The 17,748-nt window shown below is 38.4% G+C and overlaps 2 protein-coding genes across 2 annotated transcripts in view; one reads left to right on the top strand and one right to left on the bottom strand.

Moving 5' to 3' along the window:
• Positions 1 to 17,748, top strand: part of CDC73 (cell division cycle 73) — a 149,057-nt gene that overhangs the window by 68,278 nt on the left and 63,031 nt on the right. The gene's annotated exons all lie outside the window — the stretch shown is intronic.
• B3GALT2 (beta-1,3-galactosyltransferase 2) lies at positions 7,903 to 12,736 on the bottom strand. The gene is made up of 2 exons (XM_088453884.1): positions 12,206 to 12,736; positions 7,903 to 9,546 (listed from the first exon to the last, which is right to left on the bottom strand). The coding sequence occupies exon 2, from the start codon at positions 9,414 to 9,416 to the stop codon at positions 8,151 to 8,153; it is 1,266 nt and encodes a 421-aa protein (XP_088310010.1). The 5' UTR covers positions 9,417 to 9,546; positions 12,206 to 12,736; the 3' UTR covers positions 7,903 to 8,150.

Genomic DNA, 17,748 nt, shown 5'->3' with positions numbered 1-17,748 from the left:
TGCCAGATGATAGATTGTAGGTCAGTGTGTATGAACAACCATCATCTGCAGATATATCTGTTAGGTGTGTACCCATCTTTACACAACTTGTTTAGCAGAGTGGCTGTGTGAGGTTTTGGACGCAGGCATGATGATGATCAGGGTTGGAGAAGATCTCTATACTACAGGAAGTATAGACGGGTTATAATGCCCAGCACCCCGTCATCGTGGCAAATAATACACAGGGGTTCCATCTTTGATGCCATAGGTTGGCTATTTTTCAATAGCCAGCCTATCACATCATTCCTACACTAGTGTTCAATGTAGGATTTTTTTTGGATAGGGTGCTGATCACACATTTTGAAGAGCAAAATTTTGCACTCGTCGCTAATGCTGAAATTTTCAGTTCTAGTATTTATATGTAATATTTCAACTCTTCCACCCAACCTTTTTCTTTGGGTGCTTGTTTATTATGGAATATTTGTTTTTCCCATAAAATTCTAAGCAAAATCAATTAGGCAAACATATTGTACACAGTTTCCTACATAGGATTTAGGGCTACTCCTACTAAAAAAAAAAATATGTATATTTTAAAAAACTTTTAAAGGAAATTCTGATTGAATTTACTAGCACAATGCAAAGAGCTTTTATTATTTTGTTTCATTTATATTCACAAGAAAAAAATGATTTTAAATAGTAGCTAAATTAGATTATTGTGCCACATAGAACTGTCCACATAATATGGTGCATAGTAGTGCCCTCAGCAAATATTATGCCACAAAGAACTGCCCACAACGCCGACTATGCCAGCAAACAAGTTAAGCCTAAATAGATAACCTACCCACTGCCACATGCCCGCCCAGCAGGGTCTACTTGTCCCATGTAGCACCAATCACAACTGCCCTGGAGGTGAAGAGCAGCCTAATCAAGAAGATGCACGCTCTGTGCCCCAGGACTCCTTTCAGCTCCCCCCTGTCTCTCCTCGCACTGTCCTGAAGGCAAGGAGCTCCTGCCACAGTGTGGACCATTTCAGATCCTCATTTGGAATCCTCCAAGTGCAAATAATATGGGCACAACTTAGGGGACGCTGAGGTGACATCCTGCCCCATCTGATGCTGGAGATCTTAGATGGTAGCAGCTTGGGTGGGGGTCCAATCATTTGAGCCATCTAAAAAAGTAATCCCTCTTCAAGTCAGGAGTTGGGCAGAGGGATGCGAGCAGATGTTTTATCTGGCAAGTGGCATGGGGCATTTCGCCATCTACAAAATGGCAGGGGCTGACCATGCTAAAATGTAATAGCGGGAACACTACATACACATTTTATGCGTTTCATTTAAACACATTAAAAATAAACAGCAGATTTTATGAAAACCTAGTCTATATGTAGGATCTGACACTTTGCTATTTTGGAAGAAGAAAATAATGTTGAAGCAAAAACCACAAAGCATTCCTTGTTTGTGTGGTTAGAAAAAAAAAATGCATTCGCTCTTAGTTCCCCCTCTTGCATTTTCGATCAAATGCTTTTTTGGCCATTGTGGGTAGATTTCCTTTACTTGTAAGGAGAAATAAGCATACTAGCACTATTTTCTGGATGGTCAAAGTCCTCTGTTAAATGAAGATTTAATTTGTTGGTTCTACATAAATTACAGATCTTGATATTCAATTTGACCAAACCAAAAAGTGTCAAACTATTCTCAGCAGCTGAGAGGTTAAAGGAGCTGACATGGAATGTAGCTCCAGAAGTAAGAAGATCCCAGGACCTTTAGTTATGTGAAGTGCCCAATGCTTAATTGCACTTATTGTGTGCCAGTCAGCTGCTAGTTTTCATTATGCTGCGTGGGCTAAGAATGCCAACAATCCAGTTTGTGGGTATTTTCTTCACTGCACCACTTTGTAGGCACTATAATCCTACAGCTGTTGTAGGCCATTTTCTTCATTAAATTACCATTTTTTAAGTGTTTCCACCTGCTTATTTTTGTTAATATATAGAAATGATTTGAATTTTCATGTATACAGTTTTGTCTTGGTGACTTCCATATATGAATGTTTGCTCGTGGTAACACATGTAGACATTCAGAATCTTGAATCTTTGCTTAATCATAAGCATATTACATCGGACATCACTTAATGTAAAAAATATCAAAGCAACTATATTATTTTATGTTGTTGGATGAACTGAGACTTGCTGACCTATTCCCCTCCCTGTCTCATCTTCACTCAATTATGGAGCTGGGTTACATAGTCATCCTATTGTAGTTTCTTCCATATTGTTGTTACTTAGTGTATAGCATACATTTAGCACTTCTTTGGCTGCAGATTTGTGCGACCGCATACACACTAGACAATAAGTTGGACGATATGAACATTATCGTTCATCACGTTCAATATCCTCCAGTGTGTATGCAAGAAATAGTTAACGATGCGCACTCCCGCGGATCGTTAACATTGCCTTTCATCGCCCGTACTTGCAGGACAATCTTACAATATCGTATGGTTCTACAGGTATTGGGATGAGGGAGGGTGCTGTCACTGAACGATATCGTTCAGTGTGTATGCTCAGTCGTTAACGACACTGAGCCTGGCAGTGCAGGGGAAACGCTCAACGATATCGCTCATGGAGCAAATCGTTAAGTTTGTGTGGCTTAAGGAAAACAAAATTCAGAACAACTCTTTAAATTCTAATTGACATGTGCTTCCAAAGCGGTAACATTGTGACAGTATATTCTTTACAGGAGTTCTATATGAAAGTCATGCTTATCATGTCTCATGTTCATTCTTATCCTTCCCATTTCTTATGTGTGTCTAGCAATTTTTCTCTTGTGGTAACTACCATTTATTTCAGAATGTTTTCATAATAGCTAGCCTGTGTTTATGACCTAAATTAGACCACAGGTTCTCAAACTCTGTCCTTAGGACCCAAACAGTACATGTTTTCTAGATCTCCTCACAGAATTACATGTGAAATAATTAGCTCCACCTGTGGAACTCTTACAATGTGTGAGTAACTGTGCTCCAGCTAGGTGACCTGGAAAACATAACCTGTGTGGGGTCCTGAGGAAACAGTTTGAGAACCACTGAAATAAATTGTAGCAAATGCTTAGCCATTGATATGGTTTCCTATTTGTTTAATATGTGGGGATAGTTTTAAATCTCATTCATCTATTGAAACTTGCTGTGTTTTCTTAAGCTATAGATTCCTGTGTAGTTCAATATTTCTCCTCCTAATTTTGACTTGTTTTTGACCACTTGCAATGATTACATAATACAGGTTTATCAAAGCTTCAAAATTAAAAGTGAGTAAAAGAGAAATAGAAGCTATCTTTTATCATGTAGTGTTGGTCACTAACCGATACTGACACCGTCCAATACAATATCAATGTATGCTGAATACTCTGCCTGCTGGGTTGGTTAATAACATCCATGTAGAGCATGTGTAGGAAGTGTTATAGTTTAATAATACCTCATTATGAGAGTCCTGTTAATTACAAACATGTACAAAATAGTTTTGATAATTTAATTAGGCAAATGCATGTAAAAATTGTCCCTTATAGCCATCCTGGGGCACACTTGTCTGTGTGAATCAGGTAATTCTCCTCCTTTGAGATCTGCCTTTATAGTTTTCTCTAATTATTGATATCTGGTTGTATTTGAAACACCCACAGGTGAACTGATCATGCGGGCTCAGTGGTGATATGATCAATTCCCTTTCTAGAAGCTTTGTGGCTGTGATTGCTAAGAAGGGGTTCATAATAAAGAATAATGGAGTTATTGATAGGCAGATTGATGAGAGAGGGATAACACTATCTAATGGAGGGATTAATGCAGTGGTTAATGAATCATTAATTATGCAAGATAGGTTGAGTTAATGATGATGCAAAGATCCAGCATCTGATCAACTGCTTGATCATCGGACCTGAATAACCATCAGGTTATTCAGGATGTCCGGTGAATTCACACTTCCGGGGCCAGTGAAGCTGCGTCAAAGGAAGCAGCCACTGGCTTCAGCAAAAGAAACGGGGCAGACACGTCCCCGATTTCTGCAACTGTCCTTCGCCGCCCCCAAAAGCCAGCAATAATGCTGTGGCTGCTGGGGTCGCTGCGAGCTACTTTGCAAGTCCCAGATATGCGCAGTGCGGCTTTTGCACATGCGCAGATCTAAAAACCATCGGAGTTGTTCATAAGCATTGGGTTAATGAACATCTCTGAATCATTCCCAGTACCGTTATTATATGTTACAGGCATATTACTCAGTGCTTTAAAGAGAATTTAATTCACAACTGTCCCTGAACCACTGGAGTTCACAATCATGGCCACTGATGGTGAATGGTTTTGCCATTGATGGCAGAGATCTGAGGGTTCTCAGCTATCGATAGCACATAACAGCAATTAGTTTTCATCATTATTATTCCCCAACAAATAGGGAACTTAGCTTATCTCTGCATCCCAAAGAAGCCCAGCCCCTTTAACTAATTCGACCTTAGAGTTCTGACTTTACAGTCAATCCAATTTTCTGCATTAAAACACCGGTAACTGCACCTCATCTCGCGGCCCTCTCTCAGCCCAAATTTGGTGGTAATTGCTTGCAGCCCTACGGGACAGAGTACTTTTAAGTGAGTTCGGGCTGCTGTAAGGTGTGACTGTTGAAGCGATTAATTGCATCCGTGTGTACATCGTTGCTAACTGGATTGACCCCAGAGTTGGTGTTGCTGCAGTCATGGCCGGTAATGGTGTCAACAATCCATGGTTCACCCGTTAATGGGCTCCTGCCTTGATGTAAACCACTGGCAATGGCCATCTCTAAGCTTACAATCTATAGCACACTATGGTTACCTTTTTTGTCAGAAGCAAATTAATCTACCAGTATATATTTAAGATGTAGGGGGGACTAGGAGTACCTAGAGGGAATCCCACACAAAAACACAGGGAGAACATACAAACCGCACACAAAGAACTTCTTTGTCAGTAATTGAACTCATCTCAGTGCTGTCAGATAATCATGCTCTCTATCATGCTGTCCAGTGGTTTGAAGGTGGTGTAATGTCTATAAAGGAGGTGAACTATTGACATATATTTCACCTATTTATTTACAGATGCCTTATTAATAAAAACTGGAAATTTGTCTAGCTTATACATTTTTAGGCTGGCTCCTAAATTCTTAATTTATTTTCTTTTTTTTTTTTTAAATTAACCAGATCATACTATAACTTTTTGTCATTGTTGTTAACCTCCAGTAGTTCGTATGATGACTCCAGTAGGTGGAAAATCATGCATTTTACTTTCGGAATGAAAGGAAGTAAATAAACTTGTGTCAGTAGTAAAATCCCATTCATAAGGTGCAATTATGCAGGACTATTCAGCTGCCATCCTGCTGTTCTGATAGATGCTGCACTCAGAGGCTTTGAACAGCAGACACACCACCTGCCTTAATACAAATCCACTGCTGTCAATTGACTGTACTCTGAAATGGCATTCATGCTGTTATCAGTCATGCAGCATGTTTGACCTGCCACTTATATGCATCTGCTGTACACAGAGGAAATAGATGAAGCTTCAGGTCAGACCTAAAAAAAAAAACCACAACGGAAGAGTGAATCATTTATTATATTTAGGGATTTTTTTTGACTGGCCTGAGGTTAATAATGCTATCCGTGTGAACAGCAGACAAGTGCAGGCATTGGTGCCTGTGATTTTCAGAGTGCTTTTTTTTGTAGCAATTCAAACTCGTAGTGAAAATACTCAAAGATCTCATCTGATTGCGAAGTAAGATTGGGAACAGTTTCAAGAGGCCCAAAACATATTGTTGGCAGTTTATTTGAATTTGCGATTAGTTTTGTCACGTTGCAATTTTATTTCCTTTAAAAAGGCATAAATGAGCCAGTTTATTTATATAATTAGGTGATTGCACCCTTTTATGCAATGAAAGACTTGTCAGAATTTGTCATTGTAAGAAGACCATCTTGTAAATGTTTCCTTTGATTTGTGATTTAAGCGGCCATTAATGACTTGGTTTACTCACTGTCACACAATTACTATGGCAACCAGACTGGTATGGCATGATGTAGGGAGCAGAGAGGGCTTGAACGCCCCTCTTCATCTACCATTTCATGTACACCCAGGATCTCAGAGATGGTTTGTCTCCTAGTCAGAAACCAGGTTACACTCCTGTGAAGAAGTAGAATGCTTCTATGTGTGACGGATTTATTTTGTGCTGGATGGTAGTCCTATCTCCCAGACTGATTTTGTAAATTGAGCAAGTAAGTTATAGGTAAACCTTTTGTTAAAATGATGGGACAAGAATCTGCTCAATGAGAAAACTTGCTGTTTAAAACCATTACACCTGTATTTAAATAAACTAATATTTTAGTTCATGATTGGTGCATACACAAAGTATGCACCAAAGAAACTTTTTTGTCTAGTTCAGTCTTATTTCACCTATTCACCTCCTGTGATAGATTCCATCATACATTGTAGTAGGTGTGTATATGATGTGATGCTGTACAATGTTCTTGCACAACAATTTCCATGTTTTTTTGTGAAAAATATGAAATTCATGTAATTTTCCACACAACCTAAATATTAGTGAAATTATAATAAGCGACTACACACAAGTTTAGCAATACCTTTTCTGTTACTTGGTATATGGAGATTAAAATTCGGTCCCTGATTATCATGATTGCCTGGAATAACAATTTAAGCACTTTAATAGTGAATGTGCCGCTTTTCTAATCTGATTAGGATGAAATAGACTTGGACCACTAATAGGACTACGAACACCTAGGTTAGGATTGTGGATTTGCTAACTAAATTAAATAACTCCTTTTTTTTTTTCTTTACCTCTAAACTACTGTTCTGTTTATAATAGAACTGTGTAATGACCCCCACATACTGCACAATTGCAAGGGACCTCATAGTGGATTCCTGAAATTTTTACACCACTTATCTGTATTTTAATTAATTCGCTGCTTTCTCTGTTACAATCCAGGGATATATATTTTATCTGGTATATAATAATAAATGTTATATTTTAACATATCAATTTAGTGCACCACTATTGGACATTTAATTCCCTCTTTTCCTTTGTGTTATTGTTGAATTCATATGTCTGTGGTAACACCCCCTTTGACTGTATGATTATTTAAAGGAGTTACCTCTGTTCCTGAACTTAGGTGACATGTATGTCCTGTGCGACTGACAAACCATAATCTTCAATGATTCCCGACATTAGTAGATTTTTACCTCTGACTTCCGTCTGTTGCTCAGACTCACTCCTGCGTTGATGAGCAACATTTGCAGATTATCCAGGTAGAGTAGCATAAAAGTATAGCAACGTTATTTCTCATTTGGTACTATGTAACATCCTCAAGAAATTCTTTGAAGGTTTACCTGTACAAAATATGTATAAATGTGGTGTTGCTTTACCTGGCTTTTACTACATAACAGGCATTTGCCATACATATTTTTTTTTTTTTTTTTTTAACCATGAAACTTAACCCTCAGATGGCTGTACTGACAGTGTAATATTAATACACCTTTTGTATATAAAGGTTTGGATACAAGTCAAAATTGTCAGTATAAGCTTTGTTTTATAAAATGAAAGGAATATATCTGAATCTCACCACCAGATATATTTGGAGGCGTTTAAAGTGAACCTTTTATTAATTGAGGGCATGTCAAGGTTGTGAACATGCTGTGACCGTTTGGCAATATGCCAGTTGCAAATATATTTGTCTGGTGATAGTCAACCAGCCATCATGAGAAATGTTATTGTGCCAGACCACAGCCTTTACTGGGTTCACGAAGATGTGTACACAGTACCAAATACTTTTTTTTTTTATAGATACGATTTCAGTAAAAAGGCACCTGTTGAAAGAAAAATAAATGTATTCTATAAGAAGTGTGGATGCATTTGTATTTGTGTGGAAAATTTGTTAATTGTTTATTGGCACATAAAATAGCAGGTGTACCACTGAAGTGTGCATGCTTCTTATTGCACAAGTTAAACACACAACATTTTTAATGCAGTATTCTTTTCTCACCTGGTTTTTTTCCCATATAGTTTTTATGATTCTTGAAATAAAAAAATAATTTTTCACTCAATTTACAGCCCAGAAAAGTTGCCACTGCACATGCTTTCATATTTAATTGCACATTAAATAGTCCCTTAATAGTCTTTAGTGCATTTTGCGATGTCGATACCTACTGGCTTTTTCCTTGGCTGCATTGGCACAGGCATTGTGCTTATTCTGTTGTAAATGATTCCAATATTTGATCAATTCACCAGGCTGGAACTGATGGGAGGTAATTAGGTGACTATATTTACAGCTAGAGTAGGAAACTCTCCAGTGATTGAATACAAACTCGTTGGGTGGGGGTTTAGGGTCAATACGTAACTTGGCAAGACAGATGCCAACATACACATCCTCCAAATGTAATCTTCTGATGCTTAAAGAGACTTTAAATATCTTTGCTGCCAGGTCTCCAGAGAACACATAACCAGTCCCAGAACAAAACACAGGATAACGCTCACTAGGGTACAATTCTGGCGACATGTACCATTTGCTGTCTTTGTTGCGGTTGGGTGCATAGCCTCTCATCAAATACCCTGTAAAGTAGTTGGTTCTTGGGGGTTGGTCTGGTTTCAGAAGTTTGTTAATTAAATATTCAGTATTAACAAACATGTCACTGTCTGTCTTCATGACATATGGGACATAGGGACAGTATGTTGATACCCAGTTCATACCCATAAGTGTCTTAATGGTCAAATTATAATAAGTGTCTAAATATTCCTGTTGGATGATATCGTGGTATTGTCGGCTTTCATCAACTATGGCCTGTTCAGTTAATACATTTAGCTTGCTGTGCACACCCAACAGAAAGAGTCTTAAAATTTGAATTCCTGGTGCCAAGCTCTCATTCCCCCAGGTCTGTCGAATAGCCTGCCGTGCCTCAATTTGTTGGGGTTCTGCAGCTATAAGTAATATGAGGAAAGGCCTTTTCTTCAGACATTTCTCAGGCTCGTTTATAACGTATTTGTAATGATATGAGTTTTCATGACCAAAACCCTTTTCACTGTAAATACTTCCATTGGTGCTTAATGTATTCTCCAAACCAGTCACACCTTGCTGCTGTGACTCTGTGTTACTTAAATTGGATGCAGTGTGAGGCTTAAGTGTTTGAGGACTAGCATCTTTCCAGATATTTCGTAGTGAGCTGTTAGTTTCACTTTTCATTGCTTTGAATCCTCGTATCGTATGAGTCACTGGATTTTCTTTAATTCCAACTCTGCCAATGAACGAGTTATGGTGATTAAAAAACAGAAACATAGCGAACAGAAACACAAGTGACAAAAGCCCGGTCAGATGGGTCCGGAAAAGAGAGCGTTTGCTATTCCACGTCATTTTGGCAAGGCAGCAATGGCGTCTCCTCCACTGAAGCATGCTGTTGAAATCCTGAAGCAAGTGTGTTGCACAAATCCCTGGTTTTACTCCACACCCACTAATGTGGCAGTTTTACTTTTGTGGCTTTTTCATTTTTCTATATTTGATTGATCGATTCCTAGAGGAAGATCTGCAAAACAAATTAAGGATAAAAGCTTTATTCTGTTATTATACAAAGTATAACAATTCTTATTTAATCAGTTGAGGGTAAAAGACTCAAGACACAATTCAACAAAATCTTCTGCTTCTAAAGGCCCCAATACATCAGCAATCGATTGTAGCAATTCTGCAATTTGAAGATTTTTGTATAAAAAAATCTGCAATGTATGGGGTTCATAGATCGCACATTTCAACCAAAAAGTGATTGGAATTGGTAAATCAGGTTGTCCAACATGTTGGATTTCACAGATCAATTGGGGCTGTCGATTGCTAGGGCATAGTAACAATCAGCAGATTTGCAGATCGTTACTAGTAAAAGGATGGGCCTTTCAAGATTGGCAGATCTGTTTGCTGAAAAAGATCTGCAAATCACTGAAAAATATCTAACATATGGGTGCAGATTGCTAGATTGGGAAATCCTAAAATAGGGCAACAATTCTTCAAAATTGTTCATTAGTGGTTTTCTGACTGCTGATGTATGGGGACCTTGACTCCCTAGTGTGCACATAACCTGCATTTAACCCCCTGATGGGGAAGTGAAGTATAAAGAAAATGTAACCCTGAATTTCAAATGCAAAATATAAAAGGTAAAATTGGCAATTGATTATTGGCATCCTACTGATTTTGTATATTTTCGATATTCGGTCTATTGAGCCAATGCCTGTAAATATTGTCATGTACGAAGAGAAGACGACTTGACAACGTTTGACTGAAACCACGTTGTTAGTCACACTAAACAGCTTAGCATCATTTTGCCACCGTGTTCATGGCAATCAGAAGATGCATTTGTCAAAACTAATTCTCAGGGTTCAGTAACTTCTCTGTTAAAACGATTTAAAATTACACTGTTTGAATTTAGAGAGATTTTACTTGAATGTGTGATATATGAATTACAACTTAATATATCCTCTAGATGGAGCCAGAGCCTTGTATGCGATTTTTTTTTTTATACAGGTATCTAGAGATCAGGGCACTCTTTAGAGCAGTGGAAATTCTGTTAACTACTGTCTGAAATGAACTTCTTTTATATGCAGGGAGCAGTCCATAAACAACTTTACAATTATATATATTTTTTTAAGTTTGCATAACAGATGCTATTTTTCTCTTTTGGCTTGTGAACAGTCAGTCCTGCATTCTGTGTACACTTCCTAATCCTAAACTTATGGTCTTGTATATCTTTCTTTGGTCTGCCTTATTAAGCACAATCTATTTAGTATGTTAAAGGTGCATAATTAAATCTCTAGGAATATTTATATTTGCCATATAAAAAACTTTTGCAGTTTTCCCACTCTGGTATTTTCAGTCTAGACCCAAAAATAAAAACAAATGTTTTAAACACCTATAGCGTAATACTGTTTTTGTCATTTTAAAACGTGCAGCTAGTCTTCCTTTTCATAAATTACACAATGAGGTATTAGCTGCATTTAGGCAAGTATTTCTCTAAATCTCTGACCTACTCATGCTCAAAACAAATGTGTTTTCTCCTTTTTTTTTATTGTTGCTGATGTGTAGAATAGTTCCAGTAGATGTGGCTGAATTTTTACTTTATTTACTTTAAGAATTAGAATAAGCCTTTCCTATTTGACTATTAAATTAGTCCTTTCTGAATAATGGCTATAGATTGGCTTGTAAAGTAACCAAACAATACGTTTACTCTACTATGTATTTAATACTGTTTTAGTTGAAACACTAAATATACTGTTTAGTCGACTAATAATTTGAACTACACGTTTGCTGTACTGAGATAGGCCATGTTACATAAATCTTCTTACACACGTAATTGTTTAATTATGCTTTCTTGGTTGCCTTACAAAATGTAGTATGATTGCTTGTTCTCTAAGTCTGCAACAAAATATTTGCATTAACCTGTGTAATCGGTGTTCTGATAGAACCCCCCCAAGATTCTAAGATTTTTGTACTGTAAGACACTTTTCATTACCAGCTAACGCTGCCCAGGGCAAAGTAAGCACATTTTATATTGCCCACACTTATATGATTTATTGTGCCTTGATAACATCGAGGATCAGTGTAATTCCTGCAGTGTTCTGCATGCAATGCGTCTTACATACAAAAAAATGCTTTGCAATGTGCCTTTACTGTCATTTAATCAGTTCTGATGTTTACAATTAAGTAGACTGGAAAGGTGTGTGAGTATGTGTATATATGTCTCTCTCTCTCTCTCTCTCTCTCTCTCTCTCTCTCTCTCTCTCTCTCTCTCTCTCTCTCTCTCTCTCTCTCTCTCCTTTTCTTATAATTATATATAATGTATAGATCTACATCTTCTTTCTGGATCTGATTTTAGCTTCTACCTATTTGAATGATCTTCTGATTTTAGCAGCTTGCTAGTTTCAGTAGAGATGGAAGATTACTTCAGATAAGGATTAAATATGACCTAGTTTGTACAGGGATTTACTTCCCTTCATATTGCAGATTTTACTCCTCCTATTGCAGATTCCCATACTAATATTTTGTTGCGGTTTGTCCTTTAATATTGTCCTTTGTGCAGCTGTGTTAAACACACATGTCATTTTACAGTTAATTTGCTTTTTACCCACCCAAACAAATCACTTCATACTGAAGATATAAAGAAAATAAGCAATAAAATACCAGCAAACAATATTTTAACATACCTTTGTTTTTAGTGAACAAATTCATGGTTGTAGGAATACACCTTATGAGAATAGTTTTGGCACGTCATCACTTGGGCAAAAAAAAGAGAGCATGAACATGCGCACTTGCTTCAAAAATCTCCCTTCTGTGAATGCTTCTGCCTGCTGTCCATCTGTTTGCAGCTTGCCCTTTCGCCTGTTCCAGTCATGGGCATTCTGTATTTCTCTCTGCTGGGAAGTGAGAATATCCCCAGTATTGTCCTTTTGCACTCTGAGATGGTAGCCTGGTAGCTTCCTCTGCATTGAAAGCTTCCACGGATCTTTTCTTTTGTCTCTAATGCAGTGTTAAACCGTCTGTATCCATGCCAGTACTAACAAATCTCTGTGGCTTTGGAGAAAGCACCACAAGAACATAGCCCCGTTAAATTAAATAATAGTAGAGAGGATTTACCCTCCTTTCTTGTTGCTAGGCAGCTTGAGAAGAAGACGGAGCTTGCAGGGGGAGGGCTGTGGTCTAGAGAACCAAGACAGCTTTCTAGGCTGCTGCCTCTCTCGGAGGCAGTGGTTTATATGTGGGCTTTGACAGATGCTGTCTTCTGACAGAGCAGAATTTAACGTCACAGCCTGGATAACACTCACGTGATAAGTTTGCATTCATTGCTCCTGGTTTAGATTCAGCCAGCCCCTTATGCTTTTGCTCTTATGATGATTATTACTGAGACTGCATGAATTTTTACATATATAAAATCATTTTGATAACCGTTGCAATCTGATATGTTTGTGTGTGAAAGAACTGGCTCGTGCATTCTCATATTAATCATGTATAGAATTTGCTACATAAATGTATTGGATAAGACTCCCTCTTAGTCATTTAATAATGCATATTTAATTAAGTAAAGTGCATTGTGGCTTACCTGTTACAGTATTACACATATAATGCATGACCTCCTTTGTGCATATATTGCATGGTTTTGTATAGTGCCAGAGGCTAAAATAAATGACGCACTCTGTTTTAATTCAGGAACATTTTTATTTGTGCTCATGAAACCTTTCCTGCTGGCTTTTAAGAGGAATTATACACATGGCCACTAGAGTTACACTTGCCATATTTATTAAAAATTGCTCTCCTGCTGTTGCATCAAAATAGCCATAGTTATCCTTAATTTTAATTTACTCACACCTTACATTATTTACTTAGTTATTTTCCTCTTTTCTTCTATTATTGAATGTAGACATTACATGCTGAATTTTTCAGTTAAAAAGACTGGCATTTTTGTTGCTAATGTTACAATTTATTAGTGGTGCTGGTAATATATCAAATTACATTGCATCTTGTAGAAGTAATTTTATTTTTTAAAATGCTACTAATTCAAAAATACTGATTTATATAACATAAAATTGTATTGTAATATTTACATAGCATTATTTCCTTTTTACCCTCACCCTTCATCATTGTTTTTGTAGGCCGCCACAAAAATCTGCAGTTCCAGTTAGAATGTCAAATTATGTAATATAAAATCCAGTATATAAAATTAGAATAAATATGTTCATGGTAAACAGATGGTGCAGATGTGAGACAGGGTAGACCAAGCCTTAAGCTTGGAGTGACATATCGGGTACATTGTCTAATATGTACCCATGACATGCGTGTTCCCGCGGGTTGCTTCGACATTGCACGTTGGCCCTTCTGCAGGGCCAATTGGGGATGTCGCTAACAATGCCTTGCTGTAACATGACACATACATACATCCCACTCCCATCGGACCGGGCATTGTCAAGTGTGTATGCTGGCGATGTTGTGCTTGGTACACATTGCTAAGTGTGCACATTGCTCTTCATGCATTTTGAGATTTTTTTCACATTGTAACGACCTTTATACAGCAAACTGTAAGCTTATGTTTTCAACCTATTTTCTGAGAAGACTTAAATAAATAATGCAGGATGTTTGTTGTTTAGAGTTAGCATCCTTCCACATTTGTGTTTTTTTCCTCTAGTTTCAGTTCTGCTCCTACAATATATTAATTCCTCAGTCAAAGTGTCAGGGCGCATCTCAACATCAATAAAAGGCAGGGTGGGTTGCGTGCCAAACAGCCTAATGGGAAAACTGTATATATAAAATCAACAAGGGGTTGTCTCTCACCTGAATTGCCCACATTCTGGTGGAATCAGCTCCCTCCAAGGGAGTCTAGAGTGAACCCTGTCCAGTTTGCAGCAAGGGAGATGTGGAACTCCATGTTTTTACAATTGCAAAGACCCAGCTGCAACTCATCACTGAGCAGCACAGGAAGGATTTAGAACTCTCACACACCTGTTGCTCAAGGGGGAAGACATGGGTACAGGGTGGGGAGGGTTACGCTACAAAAAGGGAGGGTTAGTTGGGGGGGAGGGGAGAGGGGGGAGGGTAAGTATACATACCCAACCCCTGTCGGGATGTCGCTGTCTGTTTTGTTGACAAGAGGTATCCAGACAGCCGGCCTTATATACCCATTCCCATAAAACCACTGACAGGTGAAATTAATATTGATTATCTTGTTGTAATGCCAATGGATGGGATATATTGAGCAGCAAGTGAATGCTCAGTTCTTCAAAGTTGATTTGTTGGAAACAGGAAATATGGCAAGCATAAGGATCTGAGCGACTGTGACACGGGCCAAATTGTGATGGTTGGACAACTGTCAGAGCATCTCCAAAATGGCAGGTTTTAGAAGTTGTTCCCTGTATGTAGTGGTTAGTACAGTACCTACCAAAGTGCTGCAATGACAACCATTGAACCACTGACAGGGTCATGGGCTCCCAAGGCTTATTGATGTGCGTGTGAAGAGTAGTTACTGTAGCACAAATTGCTGAAAAAGTTTATATTAGCTATGATAGAAAGGTGTCTGAACACACAGTGCATCATAGTTTGCTATGTATGAGACTGTGTAACCGCAGATAAGTCAGGATGCTGACCCCTGTCCACCACGAAAAGCTCCTACAATGAGCACGGAAACATCAGAACTGGACCATGGAGAAATGGAAGAAGGTGGCTTGGTCTGATGAATCCTGGTTTATTTTAAGTCATGTGGATGGTCGGATGTGTGTGTGTGTGTGTGTGTCGTTTACCTGGGGAAGAGGTGGCACCAGCATGCACTATGGGAATGAGGCTAGCTGGCGGAGGCAGTGTGATGCTCTTGGCAATGTTCTGCTGGGGGAGCCTTGGGTCCTGGCATTCATGTGAATGTTACTTTGGCACATACGTTAACATTGTTGCAGAACAAGTACACCCCTTCATGGTAATGATATTCACTGATGGCAGTAGCCTCTTTCAGAAGGATAATGTGCCCTGCCACACTACAAATATTGTACAGGAATGGTGTTGATTTGGCCTCAGAGCTGTGTATGTGTGCCTATGAGAGTGTGTGTATATGTGTATGTATGTATATATATATATATATATATATATATATATATATATATGTGTGTGTATATATATATATACATACATACATACATACATACATACATACATACTCACACTCTCTCTCACACTATTGGGCTTATTCTGAGTCGCACGCAGCAGTGTCTATAGGCGGCCACCCATCTGTGAGTTTATGCAAATACCACTACAAATGCTTTCCTTTGTTTACATTTGTTCGGCTGAATGTGCAGTCATCCATGCACCATGTAATAGTGATTGGTGTTAAACTTGCACCTTGCAGGTGCAATATCACTATCTGACCTTGACCACCTATACTTGTGACCATGTCTCTGACTGTTCTCCCTTTCATTGGCACGCCCACTGAACGGGCCATTGTTGCGTGCATTTCTAGCCACCTCCCAGTCACTGCATAGGAACGCCTGGCACTTTACTACATTTCTGATCCATTTGTCCTCATCTCAACAGCACCTTTGTGCATACTCTGTAACGCATGCGCTGTAGGAGTGTTCATAAATTTCTGCAAATGTGCAGTGCAAAATAATCCCTCAATTACATGAACATCAACATTGTGTGTGGCTCTGAATCAGGCAGTGTGTGTATAATGTGTAGTATGTAAACAGATTTATCAAGACATTGTCTTTTATCAATACTATAGTTTTATAACACAATTTACACATGATGATCTACTGCTCGTGTAAACCGGAATCATCCTTAGTGCACCCCCTTCCAATAATTGGTATGAGACTTTGTTTCAGTATTGCAGCATTATTTCTGCACCACTGGTATCCTGTTTGGCATAGTACATTTCTTTAGAGGTTTAGGGGGGTATTCAATTAGGCTGCGAAAAGTCGGAATCGGCGATAAACGTAATTTTCGCCTATTTCAATTATCCCCGTATTCAATTTCAAAGACTTTTCGCAGGTTCGAAAAGTCTTTGAAAAAAAAATGTTTCACTTTTCACCATGTTTTACATGGCGAAAAAAAGTGCAGAATTGGGGTTTAGGGGTGCAAGCTTAAAAAAATAGCCTTCACCCCTGGGGGATGGCCTTAAAAACGAACTGTCTCAAAAAAAAAGTGAAAAAAAATTTGGGGTGTCCCTATTTTTTTTTTTATATATTTCGGGTAAAAAAAAAATGGGGAACAGTGTTTAAAAAAAGCAAACTAGGTTCAGGGGTATTCTGTAGGTATGCAACAGGTGTTTTCTAGAATAGGCTATTAGCAGCAGCTGCATTTTTGCAGGATTTTTTAAAAATGAGTTTAGGGACTTAAAAATATGCTAGTACCCATTTTCATGTTCCCCAAATTTGATGGGACCACTTTTAAAAACGGGAAGAAAAGCGAAGTGCTCTTCTGCATCACTACTTCAATGTCGGGGGGAAAAAAAACACCTGCCACGGCTATTTAAAAATGCAGATCACATTCTACAGGGCTAAACGGGGGTACCCACAGTTATCCCCCATGTCTGGACATCATTAGGGGGATCCCTGGATGAATTCCCGAACATTCCCCTATTTTTCCAGTTACTTACCTTTTCGCAGACTCTTGTTTTCGCCGGGTATAATTTGAATACGGAGATAAAGCGGGCACGCACCCGTATCCCCAGAAAAGCTCCGATGTGGAGCGAAAAGTCTAGGACAGACTTTTCGCTCCAATATTGAATACGGGTCATAGTGTCTGCCTTATCTGACTACAACTACACAGCTTTTTAATAAACAAAGTGCTGTTTTTGATCCATTGCAAAATATTTTAACTAGTCATGAAGTTACCATATCTGTTCTCTAAGCCTGGGACAGTGTCAGCCAGTGGCCATATCTGAAATTAATATTGCAAACACTAAGCATTCATGTTGAGCCTAACTTTTTGTTTTTTTTTTCTTCTAAATTCATGGTTGTGTGGAAGTGTTTCTTTTAAACAATCAAGTTTCAGTTACTGTTATTATAATTTCCCTTCTCTTTTGATAAATGTAGTTCGTTCTTTCTGCATAGAGCAAAAAGCTATCTTTTGGCATCAAGTTCAGTAAACATCCATGAGATACTTAATAGTGCTCTGGCATTAAGTACCACACAAGTCAGTGACCTATTCTAGAACTTGTTGACTCTCGAAACCATCTGACAGTTTGTGGGGTGAGCTACTAACGGCTAGCTGT

Source organism: Taudactylus pleione, unplaced genomic scaffold (assembly GCF_031769625.1).
Source record: "Taudactylus pleione unplaced genomic scaffold, aTauple2 ptg000602l, whole genome shotgun sequence".
Classification (NCBI taxonomy): domain Eukaryota; kingdom Metazoa; phylum Chordata; class Amphibia; order Anura; family Myobatrachidae; genus Taudactylus; species Taudactylus pleione.
This window is presented reverse-complemented; position numbering and strand designations above follow the sequence as displayed.